Genomic DNA, 21,992 nt, shown 5'->3' with positions numbered 1-21,992 from the left:
CTGGAAGTTGTTACATCTGTTACTCTGGCAGACTGTGGACCCCTGTCAAACTATAAATGAGCGGGACAGTCTTCAAATGCAACTCAAAATAGAAAAATTACTAAAGAAAGATGGGCTGGATTCAGGGCACTCTATCAAAAATGGCTTTAAACCAGCCAAACCAACGGCCCACCCATCAGCCCTGTTAAGAGTTGGACAGATTGTCAGCCTTTAATCGGAAATCCCATTGGGTCTGTCAATGGAAAACTTCTTCCGAAGAAGAAAGGGCTCGAAGAAAACCCATCAGACATTATTAGATAAAGCAGCGCTATATAAGAACCTTAAAAAAAAGACAATTTTGTATTTGACAAATTCATGTTTAAATCCCTGTTGTATTTTATGGATTATTAACAAGAGGACTGCCAAGATACAGACATATTTTAGCTTTCCTAAATAAATCAGGTATTGATTGGGTAAACACGACTGAATAAGTTCCCAAAACAGGAGTGAATCCCAGATCTCAGCATCACTGGTAGCACTTCTCTCTTCATTAACAAAGAAGGAGAGGTAGAACCATCTCAAGCAAAGAACCGCTTCTCACTCTAAGAGAAGGCACACTGGGGAGAATCGTCTCCTCTGATACAACCTGCGCCAGAATCCCAGCTGAAAGCAGTCATGCTGTCGAGATTTGACCCCTCTATTGCCAAATAAACTAGGCTTCTTGCTGACATAACAAATTATCTTTATAGTTTAGGGAATAAATCACATTTAAATGCACTCAGCAGTCAAATACCATGAATTAAAAAAATGTGTTGTTTTATTACGTATCTAAAAACAAATCAATGTGTACATTTCATAGCATCGCGACTGCTCTTGCTGTATCATAATTTAGTTCATGTTAACTTTGAAGTAAATTGAGTTGGATGCTGGACACACCTCAGTGGTGTGGTTTTTAAAGTCTCTTGGATGTCCATACATTGGTGGTGTTTGGATATGTATCATTAATACAGATTTATAAAGTACTGGGTTTCAAATTTATTATGCCACTAATGGCCGTACAAACCCCTTGTTCCTAAATATAAATTCTCCAGTTTAGAACGTGTTGCTATTAACGTGAAAGTAAAGTGAGTTTGACCCTGGAGCAAACCCCTGTAGTGTGTTATGTATAAGGATGGATGTGTTGTCTTGTTGCTGTTCCTCACTGGCTGGGTGGTGATGGTTTTTTCCCTGTGTGTGTTCGCTGGTGGCTCCTGAGGGTTGATAACCGACAGAAGCTCTTCACACATTCAGTGCAATGGTACGGGTTTTCCCGTGTGTGTTCGCTGATGTCTCTGTAGGTTTGATAACTGACTAAAGCTCTTCATACATTCACTGCACTGGAATGGTTTTTCCCCTGTGTGTGTTCGCTGATGTCTCCTGAAAGTGGAGGAATGACTAAAACTACTTCCACATTCATTGCAATGGTATGGTTTTTCCCCAGTATGTGTTCGCTGATGTGACTGGAGATGTGATAACAGACTGAAGCTCTTCACACATTCACTGCATTTGAATGGCTTTTCCCCTGTGTGTGTTCGCTGATGTCTCCTGAGAGTGGAGAAATGACTAAAACTACTTCCACATTCACTGCATTTGAATGGCTTTTCCCCTGTGTGTGTTCGCTGATGTCTTCTGAGAGTGGAGAAATGACTAAAACTACTTCCACATTCATTGCAATGGTATGGTTTTTCCCCAGTATGTGTTCGCTGATGTGACTGGAGATGTGATATCAGACTGAAGCTCTTCACACATTCACTGCACTTGAATGGCTTTTCCCCTGTGTGTGCTCGCTGATGAATCTGGAGTTTAGAGGAAACACTAAAACTACTTCCACATTCACTGCATTTGAATGGCTTTTCCCCTGTGTGTGTTCGCTGATGAATCTTGAGTTTAGAGGAAACACTAAAACTACTTCCACATTTAGTGCAATGGTACGGTTTTTCCCCTGTGTGTATTCGCTGATGTCTCTGTAGGTTTGATAAATTACTAAAACTCTTCATACATTCACTGCACTGGAATGGTTTTTCCCCAGTGTGTGTCCGAATATGTTTTTGTAGCTCTGATGACCCACTAAAGCTCTTTACACATTCACTGCAATGGTATGGTTTTTCTCCAGTATGTGCTCGCTGATGTGATTGGAAATGTGATAACCGACTAAAGCTCTTTACAGATTCACTGCACTTGAATGGTTTTTCCCCTGTGTGTGTTCGCTGATGACTCCTGAGAGTTGAGAAATCACTAAAACTACTTCCACATTCATTGCAATGGTATGGTTTTCCCCCAGTATGTGTTCGCTGATGTGACTGGAGATGTGATAACAGACTGAAGCTCTTCACACATTCACTGCACTTGAATGGTTTTTCCCCTGTGTGTGTTCGCTGATGAGTCCCGAGAGTTGAGGAATCACTAAAACTAGTTCCAAATTCATTGCAATAGTATGCTTTTTCCCCTGTGTGTGTTTGTTTATGTACTTGGAGGTCTAATAACTGACTGAATTTCTTCACACATTCAGTGCAATGGTACGGTTTTTCTCCAGTATGTGTTCGCTGATGTCTTTGGAGTTGTGATAACTGACTGAAGTTCTTCCCACATTCATTGCAATGGGATGATTTTTCCCCTGTGTGGGTTCGCTGATGATCTTTTAGGAGTGTTAACTGACTAAAGTTCTTCATACATTCATTGCAATCGCAGGTTGCTTCTCCTGTGTGTGTTTGCTTATGGTTCTTTAGTAACAATGACAAACTAAAGCTCTTGCTGCATGTGTATGATTTTTCTTTCTTGGTTGGTGTCTCTGGGTCCGGTTTATATTTGTCTGCATCCCATGACTGCGTTTCCTGAGGGGATAACATGGTTGATAAAGCACTTGTGTTATTCTCACATTCCCGGTATGTGTGTGGTATTTTGGATGGTTGATTTCAGATTTCACAATGAAATACAAGACTCATCAACTAGATATATTATCATTTTGGCAAGTAAAGCTTCTTTGGAGGTGGGTATGTCTTTATATTGCATAATAGTTTTGTGCGCTATGGGTAAAGATTAGTCTTCCTTCTGGTCGATGCAAATTGGGACAGTCTGTTGTAGATCAAAGACCCTCTCTTTCCATTACCCTTCAGTTGTCTGCCATTGTATTTTTCTCTTGCTCATGTGGTTTGGACAGAAAGAGTTTACAATACACCTAGCACGCTGGATGGTGGTCTGCCATCATTACAGGAAGCAGAGCAATGCTGTATCCACCTCATACCAAACGCATGATCAAAGCTGGTGGTGGAGGCCTGTTTATACAGGAGGCGGTTTGTCAGTGTTGTTGCCTTAATTTTCTAGAGGTCATTCTTTATCCTGTTGCGTAGATGTGCACAGCTCAGACTCTTAGATCCACTGAATTGCTCTGACTGCTTCTTCCAGGATCTAAAAGGTTATGTTCGGGGTCCTCAGTCTTGGACTGTGCAGATCTTTCCCAGAATATTGGAGCTCATTTTTTCTAACCGCTTTTTTCAGATTTGCACGATTACGGTCATTATTCACGCTCATGTGTGCATTCAAGTCTGGTTTCCTATTGGATGTAAAGAGATTTAAAATTATTAAATGAAAATGTAAGAGAATGTGAATACACATTATTTAACCAGTTGTAAAAGATATCTCTTCTTTACCATTTATGAAAGTTACCAAGAGATATTTCACCATACACAGATATTTAACTAAATCTTCCATTGAACAGGTCACTCAAACTTACTTCAGAAAAGGAGGTGATTTTTCAGTGTTCACAGAGTAACTTAGTACAGAAAGACTACACATGGAGTGCCCACTCGCTAGAGGTACAGCGTTAGGAAGATGCAACATGGCCAAGATTTTATTTAAACAAGAAGGGATTGTGGAAAAAGAGATGGATCAGGATGTGCTGCTGTCACTTCAGTTTCGGGAAGTGTATAACAGCAGCAACCCTTTCGAGAACTAAATGACAAAGAAAACTCTTCAGGAAGTATATAATAAAGGTAACGCTCCAGGAAGTATATAAGAAATGTAGCTCCGTTCCCACTCTTCTTGACAATACTTTCCTGTTCACACTGGAGCAGCTGAAGTTCCAACTCCTGCCTTTACTTTTCTGTTTGTTAAGTTATCTTTGCCACTTTCCTGGGGTTGGTTCAATCATCTGTGCGAAGATTGCAGCATTGATTATAGAGATTCCATCACAGCCAGTAATATACCTGCGATATCTCTGCTGCCAATACGGGTCTGCTTTTTGTCTTTTCTACCTTACAAGTGTATCTGACTTAATGTCTTCTGTGTGGTGCCAGCATGCTACTCTGTGGGGGGATGAGCCATTGGCAGAGTGGGACAACATGTCCGTTGCTTGAGGGGGAGTGCAGCATTTACACCTTTGGGCATTTCTTACATTCAGCTTCACCTTACTCCCTGGTAATCACCTTCCATACACCTTTATGTCTGTGTACTCCCTCAACAGGGTTCATTGACAGTTAAAGCAGGGAAGTGACTGGATGCACACAGCAGACATCAGGTGAAAGTCTGATAGTCGAGAGGCCATGTTTGGCATTTCAAGGATCACAAGTGTCATTAAAGAACCTCCCCTGGGGCATATACATGGAGGAAGGGCACAGGTCGCTACTTATGAGGTACCAACAGAGCAGGCAAACGTAGGTAAATGCTCCATTTTGGGTCTGTTTCAGGCCTTTACTGGGTATTGGTGTGCACTGTATCTTATTACTGTGGCTCATAAGGGCACTTGCTGCAAGGGTGTTACCAATTTGACCCTTTACAAGAGTGCAGCAGAGCCTTAGAAAGCACAACACCTGAAGGCTGCCTGCCTGAAGGGAAGGTGAGGGTCCAGGTGTCAGGCAATATCAGCAAAGGACATAAAAGGATTCTAAAAATCACCCTGCTTCTCAGGCGTACCCACAACAGATCCAAGGTGCACTTGCTATCAGTCCACCCTCTCAAACTCAGATTCCGTTTCCGGTGCCTCTGGGACTACAGCTGCTTCTAGGCCCCCTTCCTGTCATTATGGTTTTCTTTGATACAACATTGGTTGCAGACTTTAAGATTGATTTGGAGTTTGGCAGAATGGTTATTGCATCACAAATGTGACAGATATCCCAGTCCATCTTACTACAATTGTCACAGGATATAATGCACTACTAATAGAGTGGACGTGATACCTGTCACGCATTTGATGGAGTAACCTGTCCGCCAAAATCTAAATGAGACCCTTGGTGTACATTGTGTCCAATGTCTTCTAAGTGTGACCGCAAGCACAGACCACCACCTGACTCCCCTCCCCGCATCAGCTAGTCATTGGTAGCACAATTTAGATGCCAATATCTTAGAGCAGAACCAAACTAAGTGCAGAATTCAGCTCTGAAGCTGTATGTAATGAAATGTATCTACAATTCTCTGAACTGACCAAAACGTGCAGACTCCTCTCTAAACAGGTTGCCCAAAGGGAGGTGATGCCCACCTCCATGGGCCTAACCTACACCATACCGCAGTCCAGCGACCGAGCCCTAATCCGCAACATTCATCGCCAGTGGAGAAAAGGCAAGTTTGAAAGGCCCTTCAAAGTTGTCTTTTTTTTTTTTTTAAACCTTTATTGTGCACAAAAACAGAACAAATACGGGCCCACAACCATCCGGCCGGCCACGAAATCTCGTGTAGCACTAGTGCGTGCAATACGGTGACAAGGTAATACAACATATCAAGAGGTACTATGCAGGAAGCAGACTGGAAGGTGCCGCAATACCTTGACACAGGAGCAATGCAGGTTAATTTTAAATTTTTGTGCAACCATTAAGATCAGGTCATGTTACTCCGTACTTATACAAATGAGAAAGAAGAAACGAGGTCCATGTAGGTGGGACTCGACAAGATACACCCTTACGATCAGTACAATTCGCAACATGCAGGTCCCAACCAGAGGATGGCCACAAATTATTCACACCACGAGAAAATAGGCGCAACATCCCATCTACAACCGCGCTACCACCCATCCCCCAGTATGCCTAACACGGGCCAAAAGAGGAAGAAGAAATTATAAAAGAGCAAAAAAAGGCGCCATAGAAAAAAACACAAACTAAAATTTACCCCCCCACCCTACACACATGCAGAGGCTACGGCCTACCCCCCCCCAGCAGAGTGTTTGTCTCCCCATAAACCCGAAATACAGCAAGAGAAGAGAAAAAATGAGAAAGAAACAAGAAAAGGAAAAAGGAAAAGGAAGAAAGAATACAGTTCACATAAGACCGGAGGAGGGCCAGTCAAGTATATCCAACACTATTAGCATATATTACTCTGGCCGCCCTTACCCCGACCCCAAAGACCAGTACAATACCAATGTTCAATATCCCCGGCAGTCCGTCAGCAGCCCAGCAATACAAGAGAGACAGTCCTGATTCAGGAGGGGACACCCTCAACCCTGTCCCCTACGGTGCGGTGTAACGACACAATCCAGCTGCACGATAGACATCTTGGAAGGAGGGACTGAACAAAGGGACCACAGCTGAATGAGAGGACGGCCACCAAAGTCCATCCAAGACGGAACCATGTGGTCCACAATCATAGAAGAAGATCCATAGCGCGACAGTGGTCCACCAAAGGCAGCTAGTCCACACGGTAATGGCCGCTTCAGGATGAGAAACGGAGATCCGCCAGTAGTCCACGAAGAAGTCACCAGGCGTGGTGTCCCGCGGCGTCTCCCAAGCCAGATCATCACCCCAGAAAGTTTGTGTCCCTTTGAGGGTGCTTCTGCCAGTACCTCAGCAATGACGGGGTCTCGCGACCTCAGTGGTTCAATGGCGACCGGGGCGAATGAACCATAGGAATCAGCTACAGGGTGTGGCGCAGTGTCCCGCTCACGGTCAGACTGGGGGGTAGCAAGCAGAGTAGCCTCCAGCCGAGCCCCCAATTCACAAGCAGCAGTACACATGGCAGACCTGAGGTCATCTAGGGCGCTCAATATGTCACCAAGTTGCAATGGCGCCTCAAAGGACAAGGACGCAGCTCCTTCCTGCACTAGGGTATGGCAGACGAGGGGCTGTCCCGTTATCCGATCGTCATCACCCTCAGCAATCCTTCGAGCACCCTGCCGAGTCGAGGCACGATGGAAACAGTCTGGGAGCACAAGGGCAGTGTTTTCCATCCCGGCGCAGTTGTGAAGTGGCTCGGGCAGACGCCCGCGTCCGCACCGGCAGCCCTGGGTCCACGCTTGTAGGAGCCGATGGCAGGCAAGAAGATGGCGCTCGCAGCGGCGCTAGGGGAAACAATGTTGCATAGGAGCCGTCCCGGGGCTGGAGAGTGGATACAATGTGTCTCCGGTAGCGGCGGTGCCCAGAATCTAGAAGCAGCGGAGCCAAATGCAGCGATTTAGTTGCAGCCGACGGATTACAGCAGCCGGCTCTGTCCAACCTGTAATGGCCGCCGTCTTTGTGTGCAGGGCCGGTCGCTTCCGCGGAACAAAGACTCGGGCTGAGCTGATCGGCGTCTGGAGAAGGTGAGGGCGTTCCGGGGCTTCTACTGCCGGGATCGAGGAAAAAAGCACATCGGCATGACCGGGTTCGCCTCCCGGTTCCGCTGGTGTAGCGCAGTGCTAGGATAGAAAGCAGGATGATGCGGAAACCGGGAGAGTGGCAAAAGGGTCAGCGGAGCCGAGGAGTCAGGCGGCCATCGTGGTTGCGAGCCCTAAATGAAGATCCAAAGTTGTCTTTTCAACTCCCACAGCTGTCAAGGTCAAAGTGAAAGTCATAGTACCACTTGTCAGATATTCTCTTGGATCCATCACTACCATCAAATGAGTTACCAGAACAGACTCTTTCCAATATGAACTATGAACACTTTGGGGACAGACGCACCTGTAGGGCTTCCCCTCCGGACTTTGCGAACTTTGCAGATAGGAGCGCCCATAGAGCTCCCCACCCTGGATTTGACATCGAATCTATGTCACCTTACAGGAACAGGTCAAGTTTCAGCAAAGGACACCAGGTAAAGTGGTCCAGACTGTGTCTCAGGATCTTACCCATTCAACCTACAACTTCACTACACACAATGATTACATAGCGCTCTATTACACAATACCTGGTATCAACCGATGATCTAAGTGGGAAGCAAAGCATCTACCCAACTCCTGTTCTGTTTGCTAATTGATACCCCATGCAAAAGGTTCATCATTGTGCCTCATACACTTATACCGATGATGAATAAAAGCCAAACTCCAGCCTAACACCACAGCACCACAGAAAGTCACAGTGAACCTTACCAAGTACAATATCATACCCAAAGTCCTTTACATCCTGACACAGCAGGATGAGAACCAGTCCCCGTTAAACAAACTAAAAAAAGGAGCAGAAATGGTATTGGAACACAGGGCCTAAAACAGAGCATTAACATGTCAACAATGGCACCAACCTGTTGACCAAGGCAAGCCCTTAGTATAACTGGAGCAGTATTTATGAACAACAAGTAGTACCCCAATGTTCAGTTAACCTGCAGAGCCATCAATTTGGGGAACAAAAGTGGGGGCGGGTTGAATGACACTCTACTGACCCAATGCCAAGACACCTGGAACTCAGAGGCAGGAAGATATACATGATTTGAGGGTAATGGGCAGCTCATAGTGGTCAGGAGAATATCAGTGTATTCCTTGTGTTTTCGGGGGAAGGGGATGATACCCATAGGGGTAAAAGGCAATATGCCAGAGTACAACCTGTAATAAGGATATGTAGGGGGTACCTTGATGGACTACTACTGGCCATGCGGCAACCACACCTACACCCTGCTCATCCCAGGCTGGTGTGGGACCCAGTCACTGGTCACACTCTACATGCCTACATTGGTCATACCCAGACCTTCAGTCTTTCTGCACTTCATCACCTCATCAGCAAAGGCACCATGCTTCTACACAAATATGCAAAACAAAGTCAGCTGAGTCCTTTGGTTTGGACAGATTCAAGGACATTGCTGAAGAGTTCTGGCTCTTCACCAATCCACAAATAGGTATAGGTTCAATCCCCTTTTCACCGGCAAACCAAGACCAACACTCGGTGGCTGCAGATCATCAGGTGGGAACTGCTGAAAATGATGAACACCACTGAAAATGGCCAAAACGCAAAGATAAAATGCATGCCTTCTGCCTCATTGGGATGTAGAACCAGTATGTGTTGGACTTAATACCACAACGGAAGGGGGTGTATGCGCCAAGATAGGTACAGTATGCTGTACCTTCATCCCCATGAAAGACCTTGACAATGGCACACTGTCAATCGCCTTCCAAACACTGTACAACCTACAGCAGGTCATTATTAAGGAAGGAGGTGCCCCAAACATAGAATGGTTCACAGGTTTGTTTACCTGGGTAGCAAGGTGGATCGCAGGCCTACGTAAGGACTTGTTACCAGTGGTTGTAATCTTGCTCTTGCTGTGACGTACCCTGCAACTAATATGGGGCTGCGTGAAGAAGGCTACCCTGAGGGGGAATACACCGGATTAGGACACCCAATGCCAAGGGAAACACTCACACCACAAGCTAGAAACAGGAACCGCTTATGCACAAGGCACAGATACAAACAGCCAGGGTAGTAGTTGATAACTCAATTAGGGGGGTGGGGGATGTTAGATTCAGGTTTCATTTATAGAAAGGACCCGCTCTTGTCCAGAACACCACAGAACAACTGTTGCCTGCGCTACCTAAATTCACCATATAACACTTGTTACGGTTCCAGAGTGACCCTTTATCAGATCAACATAGCACAGCTGTCCTCTGTTCATCCCGAGCACTTCATGTGATGGAGACACCAGATATGGAACAAGTCTCAACACACCTGGAAGACTGCAGAAGTAAATCACATATGGCCCCAGGATGTAATACCTAAAGAAACAAATCAGATGCACACACTCAAATCCAACAAAATACACAGCAGAGAGCCTGCATTCTGGCCAAGTAACGATAGCAGAGCAGCCGTTAAGTTGCATTCATCACATAAAGCCCAAACAATTCCCAACAAAGCGTTAGCCTAGATAACACACACAGCCACCTGGACCACCTCAGAATGTGACTTCCAGTTAGTATTTAGGGTCCCTCCTATCAGAGTGGGATAAATTATCTAATCACAATATTTATGGCCAACTGGACTAGTACTTCCTGCCCAAAGTGGGACAAGTTTCACTTTATTGCACCCGCTGTACAGTATAAAGCATGCCACGTACCTAATGCAAAGTGAATTTCAGCACGCAACGGTAAGAGATGTGGCTGCTATTCCTGGCCATTATTGTTTAATTAAACATAACCTGTTCCTGATTGCTAAGCTTTGCGGTTTCCACATTATCCGTAGTTAAGGAACATCTATTTTTCCTTTCTGATGACATGGATTTACAAGATTTCTTGTTGGGTCCTAGGTCACCACATACTAAAATATTTCGATACGCCACTTACAATAAACTGTGGAAGCTGCTGAACACTTAAGACAAATTGACAGGATTCATTTGTAAAATGCATTGGCTGATGTGGACAATGGCATGACTGCATTGTCAACTCACATTTATTCTTTGAAAAATATTGTATAATATGCATTTGATGTTATATTTAATGACACATCTCTCTTACAGCATAGGTAAAGTCAACTGAGAACGATTATGTAATTGAGTGGAAATTGTAGGTTTTAAAACCAAACAGTGTGCCTTGGAAATATCTAAACGCAACAGAATTGTTTCTGCCTTATAATTTAACATGCACACAAATACTGAAGTCAAAAAAAGATGTACGATAACCTGTTCTACACAGGTTAGCTTTGTGATACATCACAGTCAGGTAAGCAGGATAGGGTATCCCAAGGTATCTGGCAAAGGGTACTTCCGATAAGCTCTCAAAAGTATAGGTACTGTTAGGTAGGAGTAGAATTATATATTCATATAACAACATAGTAATTTTATAATGGTTGAACCTATTGCACAGATTCAGCTGGTAAAGCAGAACTGTGTGTTAGGATGACAGGACGTCAGAGTGTAGGGACGGAGTCTCTCTACAACGTCAGTACCTGTTGGGCCAATCCTGCTAGCTCACAGTGCCTCATCTGAACTCCTAATCTCCCCCAGAGTAACAGGGGATTTTGGCAACCTCAAACACGACCCTCTATCCCCAAGGGCACTGTGGAAATGGATCCTCCCCTTTTGTTACTCACTCACTCACTCATGCATGCCCATAGTGAACATTAGAAAAACACAAAGAAAGTTTACAATACATTTATTAAAACTATTGTAGTCTTTTATGAAGCAAATGTGCTGCGATCATTAGGTAGATGCAACTAAACAAATTAATTATAATAAGTACCAGACTGTATCGGACAAACATCCCAACCATGGCAAATTATATATCTGTCTAGTTCTACCCTTATTTTGTGAGCACAGGGATATATTTGCGATCTCTGGGATTGGTCTAAGACCCCAGACATGGCGTATGTAGTTAGGTGGTCCGCATCATGAGTGTAAACTTAGTTTAGGCAGGGTTGCATGTCAGACACTGCTGTCGTTCCAGAACAGTCCCCTCTGCCGAAATTCTCCTCTCTGCCTCCGTGGGGACTGAACACCATTTATAGGATAAAACTATTGTGCAGGAGATGCAGTTGTGTGACCGTGTTATGTCTAAATAATAGGTGATATTACTAAATGAGCAGAGAAAACAGTACACCATGTTTTATGTATTCTAGATGACTTTGTACAAAATATGTAGACGAAACCCTACGAAGAGTCCCTGAATAACAAACAAGATTTACAGCATATTCTCAAAATAATATCGCAAACACAAATGTGCTATATGTGGCTATGAAGAGCAAGCAGGGGCAGCCTAAAAATGACTAAAACGCAAAACTAAGGGAGTGCCAAAGTGGTTCCAAAAAGGAAAACACCTCAAACTGTTTATCTTTTTCACCATTCTTGTAATGCTGGTTACACTGCATGCACGCATCTCTCACCCTCCTGAGGCGGAAGCCGGGAGGTCTCTCTAGCTCTCTAGCTCTTTGAAAATTTTAAATTGATTTTATCGATCTAAAACTGTGGAAAGTGTATTTTCTGTGCACCTGACTGTAATAGGTGCTTGCGACCCCCCTGTTGAGCCCCCTTGCGCCTCATAGCAACAGAACCCCTGATTTTCGAACCGGACCTGCTCTCGGCCGAGTATTGACGCCGAGAGCAGAGCACCGGTTTTGGCGGCCATCTTAGGTCAGGCAGCCAATTGTGACGCGATTTCTGGCGCCATAAAAACGGGCAGTGATGACTCCGCGCAGCGGACGCGATCAGCGGGAGCGCCGGATCTGCGCCGGAGTCGTGCCAGAGTCCTGCCCGTCTGCGCCCGTCCGCGCTGAGGACGGGCCGGACGGCTGGACCACTGGCCTCTACAACACAGGCGCCCCTGTTCTGAAATACTCTGCAGGTGAGATGCTGCGGCTTAAGCCCGCCCCTGCCCCGTGCTCTCATCGTTATAGACCTGAGGATTATCTGACTTGCACTAGCTGTGCTTGCTTCATGACTCTGACGGATGAGCCTTTATTCACTCCTGCCTCTGGCCCTTCGGCACCCTGCCCTCTACTTACATCGAAAAATCCTAGCGAGGCCGGTCTCCTTCTCAACGCCCGCTCGCTTATTAAAAACAACGTCGCATTTAAGGAATTGGTCTTAGATAAGACTCCTTCCTGGGTCTTTATTACCGAGACCTGGGCCAAAGACTCTTCCGGTCCTGACCTAGTTGAAGCGGTCCCTGAGGGCTACTGCCTTACTCGCTTGGACAGATCAGGCCGTGTGGGCGGTGGACTGGCTATTCTTTATCGGGACATATTTCATTGTCACATCATACCCCTTTCTAATACTAAGGACACATTTCAGGTGTTATATTTCTCCCTCTCGGATTCTGCTAACCCAGCATTCAATGGAATCTTGATATACCGCCCCCCTGGTCCACGAGCAGGCTTTGGGTTGAAACTGATGCAGGTTTTGGAACCCTATTTTGGTCTACAAAATCTGACCATCCTAGGTGATTTTAATTTTCACCTGGAGCTACTGGAGGCTCACGACACGATTTCCTTGGTAGAAACTATGTCAGCCTGCGGTCTCACCCAGTTGGTGAAGGGTCCCACCCACCGAGCGGGCCACACTCTTGACGGCATCTTTTCTAACGATCCTAGACTGACAGTTGCTAGCCCTTTTCACCTCTCCTGGTCGGACCATCTGGCCGTTCCCTTCAACCTGCTGTATCCCGCACAGGGCTATATTAGAAGGGCCGCTAGCACCACGGAAGTGCGAAGGAATCTTAAAAAGATCAGGGAAGATTCCTTCCTCCCATGGACCACTAGGTTGTCCATTCCTCGGGAAGCAGATACCTCCACTGCGGTCTCTCTATTTGAAAGTACCATTGCTGAAGCCATGGAGGAGCTTGCTCCTGTAAGGCCCTGTTATTCTGCAAGGAAAAGACCCTCCGCCCCCTGGTTCTCCGAACAACTCCGGCTTCGGAGACAGGAAGTAAGAAGACAGGAGCGCGCATGGCACTCGAGCGGGGCCTCTAAAGATAGAGAAGCCCATAGGATCTTGCTTAAAAATTATAAACTTGAAGTCATTAAAACCAAGCAGGAATACTTCACGGCACTCACCTCCTCAGTGTCATCTCCTAGAGATCTCTTCAGGATTGTCGATTCCCTCACGACACTCCAGACACCGGATCCTGTGGTTGCCTCCCAGGACCTGTGCAATAAGATAGCGGCCTTTTTCCAGTCTAAAATCGCTGACATTTACACTGCTCGGGAGGTCCAAAAATCCCTTACCACCGTTCCTCTGCTGCCTGCCCTCCCTGAACCCAGCGTTGCGGTATCCTCTCCGCCTCAGGAATTGACTTCCTTTCCTCCTCTTTCCAGTCAGGATCTTGAAATCCTGCTCGATAAAACTAAATCTGGTTCTCCGCTGGATGCCTGCCCGCTAAAGATCCTCAAGCAGTGCAGAGAATCTCTCCTTCCTCCTCTGGTTGACATCATGAACAGAGCGATGAAGGAAGGCATTTTTCCCCAACAGTGGAAAAATGCTGTTGTAAAACCCTTGCTTAAAAAGCCTTCTCTGGACCCCGGGGTGCTAAAGAACTTTCGCCCCATCTCACTGCTCCCGGCTCCCGCAAAGATGCTTGAAGCCTATTTAAATAAACATCTGGCGGCATTTGTGGAGAGTTCGGGCTGTTTGGATCTTTCCCAGCATGGGTTCAGGAGGGAACATAGCACCGAGTCTGCCCTCACCATAGTGCTGGATACCATCCGCACCAGAGTTGATGAGGGTCAGACCTCCCTCCTGATCCTGTTAGACCTTACTGCGGCCTTCGACACCCTTTCTCCTGCGGTATTAACATCTCGCCTAAGGGAAATTGGTGTCTGCGGGTCTGCTCTGGGACTTCTTTCCTCCTTTCTCGAACACAGAGAACAAAGGATAATGCTGGGCTCATTCCTATCTCCATCCCTGTCTGTGCAATGTGGGGTCCCCCAAGGGTCAGCGCTTAGCCCTACCCTTTTTAATATCTACGTGACCCCCCTTGCCAGACTTATTAGATCTTTTGGGATGGAGGTAGTGTCCTATGCGGACGACACCCAGATCCTAGTCTCTCTCTCCCAGCCAGCTACGTCAACTGCCGCAAATTTTAGATCCTGCATGGAGGCAGTTGGCCAGTGGATGATCCACAATTCACTCAAGCTGAATGGGGAGAAGACAGAGGTGATGGTTTTTGGTGGAAAGGAATCGACCTGGTCGGCGGAATGGTGGCCGGACTCGCTGGGTGCATGTCCCGAGCCCACCCAGTCAGCCAAAAACCTGGGAGTTATGATCGACCCCAACCTCAGTATGTGCCAACAGGTCAACAGGACTGTTTCGACCTGCTGGGGGATTATTCACACACTGAGGAAAATCAGGCACTTCCTGTCACCCCAGGCAAGAAAGCAACTTGCTGTTGCCTTCCTGGGCTCGCGTCTGGACTACTGCAATGCGCTGTATGCAGGGTTGAACAAGAGTCATCTACAGCGCTTGCAGGTGGTCCAGAACGCAGCAGCGAGATTTGCCCTTGACCTACCCAAGCGTGCCTCTGCCACTGAAGCCCGAAAACAACTGCACTGGCTCCCCGTTGAATACCGGATCCGTTTCAAATCCCTGTGCCTGGTGTACAAAGCTCTTGCTAAACCCAACCCCACAAGTTTGGGATCCATTCTCTCTCGGCACAACCCTAGTAGAAATCTTCGCTCCGGTCGCAAACTCCTCCCCTCTGTACCTCGTGTCAGAAAAGTAAGATGGGGAGGTAGGGCCTTTTCCTTTTTGGCACCCAAGTGGTGGAATGCCCTCCCTCTAGAAGTAAAATCTAGCCCCTCTCTGCAAACGTTTAGATCTGCGCTCAAGACCCATCTTTTCATACTTGCTTACCCCTAGTGGCATTCTGCATTAGTGGCACTCCATTTTCTGTATATTTTCTGTTTTTTGATTTGGATAGGCGCCTTGATACCTTCGGGTTTAGTCTGCGCATTACAAATTGCTTAATAATAATAATAATAATAACACTGCTTTGTTTTTTTTTTACTAATAATTGCAGCACACTCTTTTCATCCAATATTACAATTGTTTCAATAAATGTTTGAAAAGCCAATTTGTATCTTTCTTGTGTCTACCTTGGGCATGCAAAAGTAAACAACAAAAGGATAGATCTGTTTTTACGTAAACAAGTGGTCATGTTTGTGGTTGCTGATAGCATGATATGATATGATAGGAGACATATTGCGTGTAGCTACTCCAGGGACGATGCACCGTCTCATTACATTTCAATTGCACTTTTGTTAGAGAATAAAAGACTGCGGTAAGACCGGTTTTAACATGAGAGCTCTCCAAATCTGTTCCCTTAATCCAGAAGAAGAGCAACTGTGTGTCATCTGTGTGGGAGATCACTTTTGCTCCTAATTTTACTGCTAGCTGGATCGGCGGGGTGAGATAAATATTAAAAAGGGTGGGGCTCAACGCGAATCCCTGAGGCACTGCTGTATCCACCTTTTGAGGACTTGCAGAGCAGGGGAGAATTCAGATTGTATTGTTTCTGTTTTCTAAGAAGGATTTTTACCAGCTCCAGGAACCCTATCACTCCTATCTCCTGAAGACGATGTAAGAGAACTGCATTCAGGACTGTGTCAAAAGTGGCCCACAGATCCAAAAATATGAGTGCAGCTATACTTCTGGTGTCCAGGGTACCCCTAATAAAAATAGATACCTCTACTAGAGCCGTTTCTGTGCTGTACCGGGCCCTGAAGCTTGATTGACTCAGGTGGAGAAGCCCATTAATCTCCACATATTTCTACAGTTGTCCATTTACCTGCTTCTATAGTATCTTGGAAAAAGCCGCCAGCAGGGAAATGGGCCTGTAAATAGATGGGGGTGACAGGATCTGCTATTGTTTTTTTTAAAGGGGTACAATCATTGCCTGTGCCCAGACTCTGGGAACCGTGGCTGTTCCTAGAGATGAATTAAGAATTTTATTGACCAATGGATTCATGATGTCAGCCCCTGCAGCTGGCAGTTTAAGGGGGCATTGGTCAATCGGGGAGCCTGACTTTTAAGTTTTAAGAGCCGTAAAAGATCCCTTCGAAGAGATGGCTTTGAAGGAGCTCAGTTTTGGGTTGCCTACAGATAACTTCATATTTGGAGTTACTACATCAGTAGACAGTATTCTGTCAGATTCCTGAGTGCTTCCTTGTGTTCCCTTAGTCCCAATTTCTGACAGAGAGGAATAATACAACGCCTCCTTTGGGACAAGTAGATTGGGAAGAAGAAGATAATGTGCTCAATGGTTTCTTTTTGATCCCCACAGGCCGGGCAAAGCAACTCCTTTGCACATGGTACACACTCCCACTTTGCAGTAAAGGCCCGGACAGGTAAAGTTCCATACCAAGTAGACATGCCTGGAGGAGGCTCTATTTCGTCGAGTCACAATATACAGATAACCCTAGAGTCAGCGATGCAGAAATGTCATTATGTTTCTTCAATGGCTTACAGGCAAAAAAAAGATCCACTTTAAAATTATCTGTCTTACTCATCAGGTCTTTTACAGAGTGCAAATGCAGATACATCTACGGTTGCTTGGACAAACAGATCAAGCTTGATGTTTTTGTCATTAGATTAGGCTGAGATTGTCTTTGTGACAGAATCTCTGCAAATGTCAAAAATCTTGAAGTACGAGTTCTGCAGAAACCTTGCGCTCACTAGTCCTGAGTCTGACTGGGGTATACTTTGGCTGTTGGTAAAGAGTCTGGTATCACAGGAGCCTGGATGTGTATTTCACGTAGTATTCTAGACATCAAGTAAACAACCAGAGAGGATGCAACAAGTTCCCATCTGAAGAAGGTGACCTTCACAAGGACCGAGTACATTGTGGAAATGAAGAAAATAAAAGTGTTTGACCCAATTAGAACTTCATACATTTGTTAGTAACATTTAAAATCTAGTCATCATTGTGTAGATTTACACGATTATTGTCATTATTCAGAATCATTTGTGCATTCAAGGCTGGTTTCCTGTTGGATATAAAGAGATTTATCACTAAATAGAAATGTAAATACACCATATTTTACTATTTGTTAAAGACATCTCTTCTTTACCATTTTTTAAAGTAACCAAGAGATGTTTCCCCATACACAGATATTTAACTAAATGTTCTATTGAACATGCCGCATCTTAATTCGGAAAAGGAGGTGATAACTTAGTACAGAAAGGGCACTCAAGGAGCACCCATTCACTAGAGGTAGAGCTTTAGGAAGACACATATGGTCAAGATGTCATTTAAACAAGAATACCAGCAGCCTAATGGAAGATATCAAGAAGACATAGTGGAAAAAGAGATGATCAGGAGATGCTGCTGGAAATGCAGTTTTACAAAGTGTATAACAACTGTAACTCTTCAGGAAGTACATGACAAAGGAAACTCTTCAAGATGTATGTCATGAAGCTAACACTTTTTTTCTTCCTTTTTTCATGTCACCAATGTATTTGTCATGTATATAGCGCACTGTTCACTTCACTATTCACTCTATGTCACTCTCTCCCCACGGTCACTCATTGTATTTAATTTGTATTTGTGACAGCCAGCGGTATTCAATACCCTTTACAATATATGATTGAATCTATTTCTCTTGTTGGTGTGTTCATTTCTTTGTATGTGCTATAAATACTCTTTGGTTCGTTAAAGTAAATATATTACAATTTGCACCTGAGCATGAGGAGATCCTCTCTAGTGCCAGTTTGCACAGGCTGCCTATCCAGTGGGGATGACCTCGAGTGCCCATTGCCCGAGATGAGGTAGAAATTAATGTCACGTCTACCATGGCCAATGAAGGGTGGAGCGAGAAGCAAGGTGCAATGATGTGATTGACCCTGGTTAAGTACCATGACCAGAAGCCTTCTCATGGATACATCTACGGTTGCTTGGACAAACAGATCAAGCTTGATGTTTTTGTCATTAGATTAGGCTGAGATTGTCTTTGTGACAGAATCTCTGCAAATGTCAAAAATCTTGAAGTACGAGTTCTGCAGAAACCTTGCGCTCACTAGTCCCGAGTCTGACTGGGGTATACTTTGGCTGTTGGTAAAGAGCCTGGTATCACAGGAGCCTGGATGTGTATTTCACGTAGTATTCTAGACATTAAGTAAACAACCAGAGAGGATGCAACAAGTTCCCATCTGAAGAAGGTGACCTTCACAAGGACCGAGTACATTGTGGAAATGAAGAAAATAAAAGTGTTTGACCCAATTAGAACTTCATTTAGTTTATGAACATCTGAGGGGGGAGAGATTGAATCATTCAGCACTGGGTATCCTCAAAATATTGGGAAGTATTAAAGTGAAATAGCTGACCTATGTCTTTTCATCTTAACGACAAAGTGATTTATCAGGAGCCAGCAGTCCTAAAGTAAAATGCAGAGGAAAGATTGGAAAAGGCTTCTCTTGACTTTGATAATATAGAGATATAGGTCTGTGTAACAGAAAGAATGGACATCAGAACGAATCTAGACTTGAGATTATCATTGACTCCAGCACTTTCAACCCTCATGGAGACCTGCACTTTCATCTAGAGGACCGTAAGGATTCCAATTCAAATACCCTCCTCAAATGCCTTGAGAACCTCGACCTTACTCAGCACATCACCAGGCCCACCCACACAGCTGAACACTTCCTGGACCCTAACTTCTCCACACTAAACAGCATCAATCTACAAATCAACGCCTATCACCTGAAGTGACAACACCCTTTTAAGTTTCAAGTTCACCACCCTGAATCACAGGAGAACCACCACCTCTGGACAGGCGGTCGTTGCTGGAAGAACATCTCAGAGAAGGACTGGGCTTCTGCCCTCAACGCACGTCACCTCAAGCATACCAGTAACCTTGAATGAAACACCACCTGCACCAAGAACCAGGCCCCCCTCAAGAATACCAGCAACTTAACGGAAGACATCAAGAACTTCAATGAATGGATCACCACCTGCACCAACACCCTGATCCCCTCAAGCACACCAGCAAACTAACGGAAGACATCAAGAACTTCAATGAATGGATCACCACCTACACCAACACCCTGGACCACCTCAAGCATAACAGCAACTAACGGAAGACATCAAGAACTTCAATAACTGGATCACCACCTGCACCGACAACCTGGCCCCCTTCAAGCACAGCAGCAGCAACCTAAATGAAGACATCAAGAACTTCAATGAATGGATCACCACCTGCACCGACACCCTAGCCCCCTTCAAGCATACCAGCAGCAACCTAAATTAAGACATCAAGAACTTCAATGAATGGATCACCACCTGCACCGACACCCTAGCCCCCTTCAAGCACAGCAGCAATCTAACGAAGACTTCAAGAACTTCAATGAATGGATCACCACCTGCACCGACACCCTAGTCCCCCTCATGCATACCAGCAGCCTAATGGAAGACATCAAGAACTTCAATGAATGGCAAAGACTCCACAAGGACTACAGCAGATCCTAAATGATTTTACTAAGTTTTGCAGTGACCGTGGTTTGGATCTGAATGAGAGTAAAACCAAATACATGATCTTTAGAAAGGGAAAAATTATACTTAAGACAGGTGTATCTGGGGAATAAGTTAGAAAGAGTTGAGGCTTTTGATTATGTGGGTATACGCCTCTCATCTACCCAAAAATGGGAACCTCATATAGAAAAGGCTAAGATGCAGCTTATTCATCAAACTGCAAATCTGAGTAAGATACATAGTAAAACGGAGACCAGGCAGCTAGCAGCCGCCCTTGAGATATATAATGCAAACATTTTGGGGGTGTTCTCTATGGGGCAGAATTGTGGGGCACTGGCTCAATTACTTCTCTATCCTCAATAGAACATCGTTTTATAAGGTTTCTGTTGGGCCTACCTGTAAATACTCCCTTAGTACCATTATACCTTCATCTAGCTCACAGACAGTTAGCATTTAAAATCAGCTATAAATTACTGATGTTTTGGTATAGATTGTGGACGATTTATATTCTTATAGGGAGCTCATCTAGAGCTCCTAAAATTTCCAAAAAACACTTCTATACCCTGGTTCAAGTCCCTAAGAACTATATTGGAAAGGCTTGATTTGATGAGCATACCAGCAACCTAACGGAAGATATCAAGAACTTCAATGACGGGATCACCACCTACACCGACACCCTAACCCCCATCAAGCATACCTGCAACCTAAACGAAGACATCAAGAAGTTCAATGAATGGATCACCACCTGCACCAACACCCTGGACCACCTCAAGCATACCAGCAACCTAAACGAAGACATCAAGAACTTCAATGAAGGAGGAGGAGCTTGGAGCTCGAGCAATATGGCCGCGTAGGCACTCGGCTCCTCCGAGCTTCGTCTGCCAGCCTACCATCCTGTCGCCTATCCTGTCCCCCGAGCCCAGGGACCGTTGCCGGAAGCTGCGCAGACCGTCGGGGGCCGATTTCGGAGCTTCGGGACGGCCGATGGCCGGAGTTTGGCCTGTCTCGATTTGAGGCCTGTGGATCACCGAAGCCGGGACCTAGAGTTGCCGCTCCGCCCGCCACCGAGTGGCATAACATCGGGGACCCAAACCGGAGGTCGCCGGTCGGGTCCGTCGGAAGTGTTTTTCGGATCTGCAGCAGCCCCCCGCAAATAAGGCCGGTGAGGAGTGATTATACCACATAACGGTGGTGCGGAGCCGGGGATGGCAGGGGGGTTGACCCAGTACCTCCCAGGTCGTCTGTGCCTGTGCCTACGAATGGGGAAGTCTGTGTGACTGTATGGCCGGGTGGAAGGTCATCGCCTTACCGGAGAACTCCGTGGAGTGCACTAATGCTGGTGTAGAGCAATGACTGTGTGAAGTGTTTGGAACACGCCGTGGCAAATTACGGATGGGCAGGGGCTTGTGTTGACTCCCCCACTGGCGTAATACCGGCTTTGCAGTTCCTGCCAGAGATACGACTGCTTCTGGGATATTGAAGTGCCCTCATTGCTGGCGCTACGTGGTGGGACCAAGAACTGGGCGGTGTGTTCGCTACACGTGAAGTGTCGATTGGGCAGGGTGAGGAGAGACATTCATCTGATGGGCGACTTGCCCCGAATTTGGTGTGGTCCATTGGGTCTCCGAGAGTGTTTACCTGCAGGCTGGGATCTAATGCTTTGAACGCCTGGAACCCCCCTGTCCCAAAGATGGCGGTTACGTTACGAGACATCATGGCGGCCATAGCTGACGTTCGGTTCTCCCTGGACACGCAATTTGCAAAGCTGAATACCGCACTGGACACAGGATTCATTGCACTCCACCCGACAAGAGCAGTTCACGCCGGGGTTGCTGAGAGGGTCAAGCCTCAGTTCGTAGCGCCATTTGTGATTGTTGACGGCGTGTTTCAGACGCAACTGGACATGTTCATACTTACATCTTCCCACGGTCTG

The 21,992-nt window shown here is 45.7% G+C and overlaps 1 protein-coding gene across 1 annotated transcript; it reads right to left on the bottom strand.

Moving 5' to 3' along the window:
- Positions 1–786: 786 nt before the first annotated feature.
- LOC147736863 (uncharacterized) lies at positions 787–2,928 on the bottom strand. The gene has a single exon (XM_086953534.1). The coding sequence runs from the start codon at positions 2,862–2,864 to the stop codon at positions 1,266–1,268; it is 1,599 nt and encodes a 532-aa protein (XP_086809660.1). The 5' UTR covers positions 2,865–2,928; the 3' UTR covers positions 787–1,265.
- Between the last annotated feature and the right edge of the window lie 19,064 nt (positions 2,929–21,992).

Source organism: Lissotriton vulgaris, chromosome 1_2 (assembly GCF_964263255.1).
Source record: "Lissotriton vulgaris chromosome 1_2, aLisVul1.2, whole genome shotgun sequence".
Taxonomy (NCBI): Eukaryota; Metazoa; Chordata; class Amphibia; order Caudata; family Salamandridae; genus Lissotriton; species Lissotriton vulgaris.
This window is presented reverse-complemented; position numbering and strand designations above follow the sequence as displayed.